This window comes from Vulpes vulpes, chromosome 13 (assembly GCF_048418805.1).
Source record: "Vulpes vulpes isolate BD-2025 chromosome 13, VulVul3, whole genome shotgun sequence".
Lineage (NCBI taxonomy): Eukaryota > Metazoa > Chordata > Mammalia > Carnivora > Canidae > Vulpes > Vulpes vulpes.
In genome coordinates, this window is record NC_132792.1 from 57,109,200 (window position 1) to 57,121,790 (window position 12,591).

Below are 12,591 nucleotides of genomic sequence, written 5' to 3' on the forward strand. Positions count from 1 at the left end.
GGGGATCGAGTCTCACGTAGGGCTCCCTGCAAGGAGCCTGCTTCTCCCTCTGTCTTTGTCTCCTGCCTCTCTCTATTTTTTTAAGATTTTATTTATTCATGAAAGACACAGAGGTGCAGGAGGCACAGTCAAGATAAGGTTTAAAAATGTGAACAATTATAGCTTTATTAAAAATAAAGACCATTTATGAAAATTGTTTAACATAAGAAATACACTTAATTAAAAACATAGGCCAAAAGTTTGCAATAAAATAATTACAGATTTAATATTTTGAAACTATTATTGAATTGGCAGAGTTGACTAAAATGAATGCAGTGCTGAAAAGAGTAAAGGGTAGAATAGTACTTTATATTTACTGATGGTGTAGCAAGTTCAGCAGTATTTAACAAGCTTAAAGTTTAAGATCAAGCTTTTTGTCTGTCACCAAACTTGAGAGTAATCCATCCTAAGAGAATCATCTTTAAAACAAGAAGTGTTTTGGGCAGCCCCGGTGGCGCAGTTGTTTAGTGCCGCCTGGAGACCTGGGATCGAGTCCCACGTCGGGCTCCCTGCATGGAGCCTGCTTCTCCCTCTGCCTGTGTCTCTGCCTCTCTCTCTCTCTCTCTCTCAATGAATGAATGAATGAATGAATGAATGAATCTTAAAAAAAAAAAAAACAAGAAGTGTTTTATACATGGAATGTTCAGTGAGGCATTATAATGTACTCTATTTCTTATCCTCCATATGCTATTTTCCTGAAATCAGTCTTGCACAGGCACACACAAAAGCACCCTTCCTCAACAGACCCTTTCCTGCACACACCCTATTAGGAACTCTTTCACCAAAATCTTGCTGATTACTTTCTGTTTTAAGGAATCTAATAAACCTTATTACCGTGTCTAGAATGTTGATTTTGCTTTAGTTTTTAAGAGATCCCCAGATAATTCTGATACAGCTTGTCACTTGAGAACTACTGTTTCAGGGATTCTGAGATACAAAAGGACAAGTTTCGGGTAGCCCGGGTGGCTCAGCGGTTTAGCGCTGCCTTCAGCCCAGGGCGTGATCCTGGAGACCCAGGATCGAGTCCCACATTGGGCTCCCTGCATGGAGCCTGCTTCTCTCTCTGCCTGTATATCTGCCTCTCTCTCTCTCTCTGTGTCTCTCTCTCTCTCTCTGTGTCTCTCATGAATAAATAAATAAAATCTTAAAAGGACAAGTTTCCATATGAAATGAATAATCAGACTTAAGTAATTCTTTCTGAGCACTGAAGGTCTGCTAAAGCATTTAACAAAAAACAACAAAAACAATTAAAAAATAAAGCATTTAACAAGACCCTACTTTAAGTAAACAGCCCTTTACTTCAGTTTACATTACTGACTTCTCATTCTTTTTCATCTTCTTGCCATTGAGGACCAAAAACCAAACTGCCTCTTCTCTCTGCGCCTTTACAAGGAGGCCTTCCAAAAAAACAGAAAAAGAAACAAACAAAATTTTGAATGTCACAGACCCATTTGTCTTAGCATAGAAAGTAAGATTAGTCAATCAAGAATATTGACAAGCCTACTCATTCTATTTCAACCTGAACTTCACTAATAATAGAAAAATCCCCCATTGCCTTCTCCACAGTGTTTTTAAACCACTTGAGTTTTCTATTAAAACTGAGAAGAAATTTCCTTAGAGTAATGAATTTTAAAAAATACATATATTTTGAAAGTATAATCTTTGCTATTCTGTGCTGCCTCAATGTTAGACAGTGTGTTCCTATTTTTTTCCTTTCCTTCTTCCCTGGTAGGGAAATTTCAGAAAGATTACAATCTTTCAGGCCCTCTAATGCTGCCTTATGAGAAGTCATTTATCTAAGAATATTCCCAGAATCTCTCATTATGTGTTTTAGAATAAGAAATAGAGAAAGGTCACATAGTGAAACTAGAAATATAAAATAAATTCTTTAAAATAAAATACACTTCATTGTAGCAGTTATTTTTCATAGTTAGTAATTTTTATCTGTTAAACCAAGAAATGTATACTTTCATGACTAAAATAGAAAAGTCTGTTAATAGTTTAAACTATTAAATTCTCCACCTTAACGAAGAAATACAAAGAAAAGAGAGGTTTCTCAAATTAAATTAGCCTCTTAATGTATACTAGTCCTGGGTTTATGTAGGAATTCATTTACTAATAAACAGATTAAAAGTGTCTCCCTTCTCTTCTACCCCCAAATACAAATTAGCCATTTTAAAAGGACCAGATTCTATTTCAACTAAATAATAACTATTCTAGTTCAGGTTCTGGTCCTAGGTACAGATATTTTTTTTCATTTACAGATAATTCTGTTTAAAACATGCTCAGTGATTATTCGTATCTCAGTCTGTTTTCTACTCATGCTTGAACCCTGCATATCTGAATCATTTCCTTCCCAGAATCTCTCTTTGAATCAACAGTTTGCTCCATGAGTGACCCTTATATGAAATCAAGGACAGGTAATACTAGTTATACTTTGAGATGATAGAGCAACTGTTCTTTCATAAAGGTGGGTGGGTTTAGACAATCCTTCCTTCACCTTTAAAAAACTAAAGCATTTTAGCTATATAGCATTTTGCCTTGCCTTTATACATTTCAAAGTGAGTTATAAACAATGTGAAAATAGCTCAGATGTCAGCTTGTTTTTCTGTTTAGCTGCTTTAGTTCTAAAAGATCTTCATTGATTGATCATGTTCTCCTTTTAACACCAAATTACCAAGAAATATGGACTTTTGTTATTTCTTAGTATTATCTAATTCTGGAAGGATTATAAGGTCAAATCAGAGTCCCGAATGTGACCTGCAAACCTAAACAAAAAAATCAGAGACTGAACAAAGATTTGCTTAGAATTGGATGAACTCACTGAATCAAGATTTCAGTTTTTAGAAGCCAAGCACAATTGTAAGCCTCAGGTACAAGCTTCACAGTCCTCTGTGGTGCTGACCAACATAGTTGTGTCAGTGTGAGTCAGAGTGTCAGTATTTGTAATCAAAGAGGCAAGAGAGGTTTGAGTTTAGATCCATAATACCTGTGTACTTCAGAGGGGGCTTCCTGGATGCAGGATGGATACACTATTAATGAAAAACCGTAATCTCCTGGTTTTAGAAGAATAGGATTCTACTGATACACCAAAATTGAGCTCTCAAATACCAGTGTTAAGTTCCTGAAAAAAAACCCTCTTTCAACTTAAATTTGTGGATCTTCCACATTGTTAGTATATCTTGAAAATGTAGACCAGTTTTGCTACCCTACTGTTAACTGTGATATCATTCCTTGTGCATTTCAGTATGCATTTCTTTTGGGATTCTTCTTTAGCTCCTATTAAAGTATAAAAAATTATTGATATGTGAACACATATTCTTTATTGTTACTTACTTGAAGTTTACTCTTAACCTGTCTCCCAGAATTCTTTTATAGTTTCTGTTCACTAAAGGATTATGGTCCATATCTGCATTGGAATACAAATACTCTGTGATGCAAACTTAGGCCAGAGGTCTATGTTTTAAAAAACCAATTAAACAGAATAGGATTAAAAAAAAAAAGGGGAAAATAACCCAAATAGGTATTTGAATAGACAGCTCATTTCAGCATACAAAGGGGCTGAGGAATTCAGGGCTAGAAATGGTCCTAAGAAAAGAAGTGTATACAGTTTAGTGCACAAATGAATGAATGAGCCTCAAAGTTCAAAATCATAAAATAGCCATAATTGTTCTTGAAAAAGATAAAAAGTATCTTTTATGAGATCATAAAAATATTTCAATAAGATAGCTAATAGAATCCATTAAATATGATCCATCTATTTCCAGGCTCCAAATTGAACATATACAACTTAGTTTCATAAATGATTGCTTTCCACAGAGAGCAGTACTGACCTGGTTCCTGAAGCATTTTCCTTAAGGTGATAGAGAATTGAGCAGTAGAGCTTAAGACCGTAATTGAGTATTCGCTTCAGAAAACTAGGCTTATAGGAAATAGAATGGCATATGTTTAGATGTTATGGGGAGGAACTGAGTTTATAAATTTGGGGAGGAGTAAAGGAATATCTTTTTTTGGAAACTATAGACTGCATTCTGGTTCCATTCAGCTGGGACATTTCCTGTAGAATTCTAAGGATTACAAGGTGATAGGAACATAAAATCATCTCAGACTAGTATTAACAAACTTTTTCTTCCTGCCCTATAGCTGTCTGTAGAATTACCTCCATTAGTTGTGAACCTTTATATATTTCCACTACCTTTTAGGATTACAGAATTACTTTCTAAATTCCTAAGTCCAAATTTTTACCCATTTTAGCCGTTTTTTCCCCTTTATTTCCCCCTAGATAACAATTCTCTTGTCTTTGAAATCTTTCTTGAATTGGTTAATCAAGACAACTTTAATCCCCTAAACTGTTGGGAGACAAACCTACATGTAAAGATTTATTTTTGTCTTTCTTGGAAGTAGGATCCCACCTTCATATCTACTGACTTATTACTGGATTCCTTTTTGCCCACTTTATTATTACTGACTTATTACTGGGTTCCTTTTCTTCTAGACTTTTGTCTCTGGAAATCTCTAAGGAGATGATTTCCAATATAATGTGATGGTTGTGGTGTCCATTAAAATGTGCTGGTTCTGATACTCTGGGGAAAACTGTATGGCCTTCTTTTAATATAATTCTCTCTCTTAACTTCCTAAAAGCCCAGTGAAGTTAGTCATAGTAGATGTCATCTTTAGAACTGGTTATTGTATATTATATTTGAGGGTATACTTTCAATAAGGGCTTCTACAGTTCCAGGAAAAAAAAAATTTAAATTGTTAATCTGATTTCTTTTTTCAGACCTTCATCTTACTACAAATACTTTAGCCAAGAGGCTAAATAGATTTTGTTCTTTGATCACGTTTTGTCTACTTACATTTGTCTTTTGATCCATGATGAGTTTATTCTAAAACCTCTTTTTATGTAAATTATCTTAGTATTTAACAAATGATTTTTTTGCTTCTTGGTGATGGCTTTTTTATTTGGGGAAAAGTTAGCTGTGGCATTAGCTCATACTTGTTTCCATACTTAAGTATTTGCTCATAGATTCTTTGATTACTTACAGCCATGACGGATTTGTAATGTTGAAAGTCCATGTGTCCCTGTGAGTCCAGCTATAAGAGATAATTGAACTCCATTTTCAAAACTTACTGATTAGTAAGTTTATTTCGCTAGAGTATTCAAGGCAGAGAATTTAGTATTAATCTTAATTTTTTTTTAACCTCTAATCCAAGGTAGGGCTTGGGCTAGGGAGAATAGCTTTATTTGGATTTCTTAACCATTTTTTGGTGGGTTGAAGCATATTCTCCAACAGCCTACTGTATTGAAAACTTCCAGAATGGATAACCTGATGGAGATAGATTTATGATATTGCCTATCAAAGACGGTATGTCTATGGGGATAAGAGCTTATTATTATGAACATTAGGTACATAATGTTCAAGATGAATTTTGTCTCACTTTTCTTATTGTACAGATTGCCATGTGGTAAGATACTTACAGTTTGACCTGTTAGGTAGAATTTAGTGCCATCTCTCAGACTAGAGATGTAAGTGTGATTAGTTTTAGTTTTTTCAAGGACCCTAGTGTTATAAATTACTCTGTTGGAAGAGTGATGTTTCAAGGAACCTCTTTACATTCTTAGGTTTGTTCTGTATTCATGACATCCATATCTCTTTAAGTTTCACGGTAATTTAAGAAACAGATACTTTCATGTGACACTTAGAAGCTGCAAACTATCCACTTATTTTCTTAAAGATATTCTTTCTTTAAAGATTTCTAAGATTTAGGTAAGATTTATTTTAAAAATCTAGTATATTTCACCTTTTAAATTTCCCTTAAAGTACAGGGTGATGGGATATTCTATATGAGTTTGCCCAGCATAGAAATCAGACTTAGAGGCTTTTAGCTTTCATTGAGTCGTTGGGAATGAGGATTTTTATTAGCAACGTGTCGATCTTAACATAGATCCTAACGTAGTTTGTAGTTTGGCCAGTTTTTCAGAAATGCTCTCATGAGAGCTTTCACGAGTCTTGGGTAGTTGCCAATAGTCTTGCTTCTTTCTAAAGTTGTTTTCTAAACAGTAACTAGACTTCAAATCCTTCATTTTTTTTTTGAATTTTTTTTTTATTATTTATTTATGATAGTCATACAGAGAGAGAGAGAGAGAGGGGGGCAGAGACATAGGCAGAGGGAGAAGCAGGCTCCATGCACCAGGAGCCTGACGTGGGATTCGATCCCGGGGCTCCAGGATCGCGCCCTGGGCCAAAGGCAGGCGCCAAACCGCTGCGCCACCCAGGGATCCCGACTTCAAATCCTTCAGATATGTCTTGTGAAATAATTTTGTAAAATACATTATGAACCCCACAATTATATGTCTTACATAATGTGTTGAGGCTACCAGAAGGCATTACTAAACCTGTGGGATTTTTTTTTTAAATGACCTCATTTGTATATGTATCTATACTTGCTGAAAAGTGTATTTTTTAAATGTATTTTCTTAAGAGAAATGTATTAATTGATTTGGCAGTGATACTTCATTTGTAAAGTTATTCCTTTCTAAAGACACAACTTGCATTATCCTGTGTTAAACACCATGACATTGTTGGTCAGGAATTTACTTCCTTTCTCATTACAATTTAAAATTGTTGCCCAGAAAAGAACTCTTAAGACTGATAAATCCTGAATATGTGCTATCATATATCAATTTATTATTTTAAATAGAACTGACATACTGATTGATGCATCATCTAAGACTTGTGTGAACTACTATTTGTGTTAAAGAATAGAACTTGATTTGTCAGTATATAACTGAAACAAACTGGACTTTTTATTTGCAAGGGTTGGGGGAGGCAAGGCAGACATGTAAACCATGTTCTTCTTGCTACTTGAAATTATTTCTATGTTAGACTAACTTGTGGATTTTACTTATGCATGCTTGACTTTTTTAATTATCTTTTTTTTTCCTTTTCTTAAAGATGATACTTGTTGATGCCACTGTTATCATCCTCCTAGCAGAAGATAGTCCTACTGAGAAAATGAGCACTTTGATCATTCAGTCTTTGAACTTTAACCTTTGACTGGAAGTGACCTATAGGCAATGAAGACTACTTCCTTTTACTGCATTTTTACTCGTGTGCATTCTGGGCGCATGTTGATCGCTGGTTCAGTCCAGGCAACTGACATGCTTTTATTAGTCATACAGTATTAATGCAGGTGTCAGGAAATGTCAATATAATTCCATTTTTTATTTTTATTTTTTTAAGCTTTTGGAAAAGTTCCAGGTCCTCATGTATTGTGCAATAACAATGACTTCCTTGGCGGTTTTGAGACGTTCATTGCCGGCAATGGACGTTTAACAGGAAAATTTTTCATTAACTCCTGCCACCCAATAATTAATGCATGATAGGGCCTATGAAATGAGCTTATTGGTTATAGTGGGATTATAAATAAAGTGAGGGATCCAACATTACTTTGAAAGTCACCCCAACTGTTTATATTTGGATTCTATGCACTGTGATCCTGAGGTTAACAGCATGAATTAACATGCGTCTTTAAAGGACTATAATGAAAGATCATTGAGTATTTATTGAATTGTTTATATCTGCTGTCAAATTGTTTTGACATGTAAGGTTTTCACGTAACATTGGCAGAGAGGTACAATATTGTTATCCCTATGGTGAAAATAAATTCATTTGTTGTATATAGTTCCTCAATCTCTGAAGTAAAGGTATGAATAGTCTAGGGTATGAATGGTTGAATCAAGGCTTGATTTTGGAAGTAAGAACAATGGCAGTGATGATGCAATTGCTGCAGTCCTTCACTGGGGCTTGTTTGTACAGTAACGATTTTTCCAAGTAGATTACACTCTGTTACTTCCTGCTAGCCATCAGCATGAGCCCTACTGCCTAAACACTATTTCTTTTATTTATGTTTGGAAAATCCATAAACGATTTTCGTTTGCAATTTTGTTTCTTTTGTTATGTTTTAAGTCAAGTTTGAATGTTATAGTACTTCAACTGAAAAGCTTTTGTCAAGTTTTTTCTTGTAAATTTTCTTTACTTGTAAGTATCATTTTGTCCTTTAATCCTGTACCCTAAAATAAGAAATACATTTTTGACAGAGGCTTAATGTTTTAACAAAAGAGTGTGGACATTTTTATTTTAAAATTTAGGCAAAGTACACTATAGAATGGTATGTTTGCTTATTTGTCTCACACAACCGTGCAGTTTTTCCTGGAGGGATTTGTTTTGTTTTCTTGTTGTTTAAAAGACTTTGCTTACAGCTAGATAAAATTTTTCTATAGAAAAAAATTGTTGAAACGTCCAATTCTCAGTACCATGTAAGTTAATGATAACTGCAACTAGGTTCTCTTTTTAAAAAGCAATTATGTATTTTATAAATTACCTTTTCACATATGCAAAAATCTGTTTCTACTACAATGTTATTTTTACTATTGCCTGTTGTTGCACTCTTTTTGACATATCCTGCAGTGAATAAATATATGGATCAATTTGGGCTTAAAAATAAAAGCCAGTTGGCTGAAAGATTTGAAGTATGTACCCCAGCAAAACATCCAATCAATAATTGGCAAGGAATATTTTCAAAATTGTTTTTAATCTCTGTATAGATGACATTTTGTAGCTTTGTACATGTTGTTAATTAAGGGCATATAATTTTACACTCTAAAAGTATAATTGCTGAACTCAGGGGTGGGTAGACTTCAAAAATATGTCTGCTGTAGAATAACTTGAAAAAAAAATTAAAACTATGGCCAGCCACCAAATTGTGGACACTGTTTATACTATAGTTAGCAAATACCACTTTTTTAAAATTAAACACTTTTTGTTCTTTCTTGACTAGGTACATATAAGTTCTCACAGTAGTCTCTATCCGTCTTATCAGTTGGCCTGTTTAACCAAGACAGAAAATGTTTTTTGGAATGCTTTGAGCTACTCTTAGTTTTTAACTGCTTTTTAATATGAAAATTGCAGCGGCAAATTATATATTTTTCATATTTTACACAACTGCTCTAAACTACTGATTGACTTGATCATTTTCAGGGGTGAGGGTGGGGGGCGGGGGATCTTTCTCTGTACTGCTGGTCCTCGTACTAAAAATCTTTTATAAAGCAATGACCTGTGACATTTATTCACCAAAGGAATTAATATACCAGGTCAAAGATTAACAATGCTGTCCTATAGATTAATAGGTCACATATAGCCTCAATTGAATTTTTAAAAATAAAAATAGCAGTATTTTAACATACCTCTTTCTCTACATAGAGATACCATAAAATAAAACTAAGTAGAGGAAAGTAAAGGAAACCAAATAATATCAGTACATTTTATCGTTTAAAAGAAGATAAGATGAAATATCCTAAAATATAGAAATATCAACCACTCAAAATTTGCAATAAGGTAACAACTTATTTATTACATTACTCCCTTGAATTTAGGAATTATTGGAAACTCCTTTGCACTTAGATTTAATTAAGTTAATTTTAAATGTAAGTTACATTATTAAAAGGCATAAGACGTTTACCTAAGTCATTGCTCTAGAGAGGGCATTTAATGGCTTTGTAATAATAAAAAGAATATTTCTCTGTAGTGTGTTGTTGAAGGACAACCAGAATACCAAGAAAATGTATATAGGATTATGCTACTTCCCTCTTCCCTAGCTCTATGGGGCACTATCTGTTGCATAGGCCTACAGAATTATACTTTCATATTTAGACAATATGTACTCTATTTATTTATTTATTTATTTATTTTGAGGCCATTCTTCTGGTTTGCCAAATTCTGTTAAGACAGTGATACATTCATTTCCTTATTTTGCATGCTTAGATCATGAACTTGGTGCCCTTTCAAAAAATTATATTATGTCAAATAGGTATTAATGCCATAGATTTTAAAGAGAGAAATGGTTTTCAGTTTTTTTAAGATAAATTTTTTAAAATAAATTTTATGGCTGTTCTCTTAAGGAATTTAATATTCATCTCTAAAGGACTTACTTGTAGTAGATGAATTCCTCCTTTTAGCTAGCAGGGAAATAAAGCTTTTTTTAATCCCCAAAAGAAAATGCTAAAAAATAGCTTTTATATACAGTTCATCTGGAGAAAGATCTTAATCCTTACTGTTTTGACTACATATATGAATATTTGGTATAAAGTAACTAGGATAGTTTATTAGTTTTTCCCTTCTGAAATTTTAAATATATGCAAATATATATCATTAGATTCCTGTGGTGAATAATAATTTCTTCAGATTCTAAAACAGGTATCTAGTGACTGCTTAATTATTTCCAGATCGCCTCAAAGATGAATTGACAAATAATGGAAATGAGTAGTGATATGAAAATGGTATGTAACCACATATTACTTGTTTCTGGTAATCAAGTCTTATTTTTTAAAAAGCCTATTGTTTTTGAGAATTGAGATATTTAAAACTTGTTAAAGCTTCTTCCTAAAAATAGAAGAGAAGAGGAGGTACTGTGTGTTCAAAATTTTTTTAAATAAAGAATTCAGTGTCACTAGTTCTAAGCCTTTATGGTTACTGCTGCTTATATTTCTCGATCTCACTTTTATTTAGTTTTTTGTATATATTTTAGCTGAATGGTTAGGATTTATTAAGTGTATATAAATTGGTTTTCAAAAAGAACTGAGGCTTATCCATATCTTTTCTGAAGATTCTCTGTGACCAAAATCAGCTACTGCACGATTCTGTGTTATGCTAATTCCTTTGCATGATTAAGATCTGTGAAGGTGTCTCTTAATCTGCACCCTTTGGCCCTAATCCTCTTTGCAGTCTGTCTGTTCTATTATTTTTCTTTCTTCCTGCCTAGCAGATGTCCAATATGTCTGTCTTCAGTTTTCCTAAGCTTTCCTCTCTCCTTTTCCTGCCTTCCTCCCTTTTTGTCCCCTTTCCTTTTCTTGAGGTTAGGGAATCCAGAGAAGGAAGATTATTGAAATTACATCAGAAATTTTTCTTAAAGAAAAAGACTCCTTCCTGCAAATAAAATACATAGAATTTCTGAAACCTTATTTTGGTTCATCAGTAGGTGGCTAAATTTGTTGAATAATTGACTACTTGATAAGTGAGCTGTTAACTAAGTAGTTTAGTTCTTAAAAATGACATATATTATTGAGGGAGTTTTGTTTTACTTTTTGGATGTTGAATCTCCCAAAGCCTAATTATTGCCCAAATGAATTAAATTACTTGTTTTGGTAAAAGTGTTTTTCCATTTAAGTTTCTAAGCCATTTTTGAGATTTGATTTTTTTAAAAAAATAATTAGTGAGAGACTTGTTTTCTCAGCATAAACTGCATTAAAGACAGGCTTGCATGCATCATTATCATTAGAGGCCCGTGAAGTCCAGACATGTACTTCAAACTTAGATCTTTATCCTTCAAGTTGATGTTCTGCTTCTGACTATGGTCCTGATAATTGAGGTGTTAATTATGATTTTAATTCTCAGATGTTATTGGGATTTATATTTATGGATGAATCTCTGGAATAGTTACATGAATGTCTTTTTTATGAAAATGTTTTTATAAAACAATATAATATCTGAAGACATTATGAATATATGAAAGAAATGCCTGAATAGAAGTTGGTATATTTTAACATGCCTAAAAGAACTGCAGTTGTGTAGATTGAGTGCAGTTGACAGGGAAAAAGAGAAACAATTCCTTGATGCATACATTGTCCGGGTTTTGTGAAAAGTTTGCTTCTGCAGTAATTCTGAGCTGCTTTCTCAGTGGCTAATCATGGTTCTGGGCTTTGGCTTGTTAGGTGTGACATCGCTTATCAAATTTAGAGCTAAATGGAAAGATTGAATAATCCCACCTATCTAATTTTAAAGCCTGAAACAAGTCGAGTAAGGAATGTGGTAGATTGTCAGATACCATGAAAACAAGTGGAAGTCTCATCATAGTTAACCACAGATGATTTACATAAATGCAAATTGATTGGCAGGCTGGGGTAAAATAATTATTCAAAAGATTATTGTATCAGTTATCTAGTATTAAGAATTAAGTCCTTGTGCAAGTTAAAATGAGTTTGTTGTTTTTAGTTGGTACCATTTTTCTCTCAATATTCAGAAATACAAATTGTGCATTTTATTAATAGGAATGGAAGCTCATGCTTGAGGATTTGAATAGGGTGGATGTATATATATTTTATAAATTCAAGTTGTACCATATGTAAAGCTACTGCTTTTTGAATAGAATATAAATGTTAAGACAAATCTATATATTATATATTTTTAAATACATGTATCAAACTTTTGTTAGTTGAATATAAATTACATTGTGTGCTTTATGGAATTCAGTAACTTTTAATAATAAAGCGGTTGTCATTGATTTATTTTATGTAGACTTGAATATTAAATTGGATAGATATTAAATCTCTTTGTAGTTTATAATGTAAAATTTACTTTGTACTAGTTTCTCTTTACAGAGGACTGATCTTCAAAGGATTGTCGAAAGAATAAAATATCCAACTTCAAAAATAATTGCAATAGAATGAAGATAGTCACTAAAGTGCTTTTATTTATTTAACTGATCATGTTTACT

General features: G+C 33.1%; 1 protein-coding gene across 1 annotated transcript in view; it reads left to right on the forward strand.

The window, feature by feature from the left end:
* Positions 1-12,380, forward strand: part of UBE2W (ubiquitin conjugating enzyme E2 W) — a 77,013-nt gene extending 64,633 nt beyond the window's left edge. The window contains exon 6 of the mRNA XM_026012658.2: positions 6,996-12,380. Coding sequence (XP_025868443.1) covers positions 6,996-7,009 — 14 coding nt within the window. The 3' untranslated portion in view covers positions 7,010-12,380. The remainder of the gene's footprint in view (positions 1-6,995) is intronic.
* The last annotated feature ends 211 nt before the right edge of the window (positions 12,381-12,591 follow it).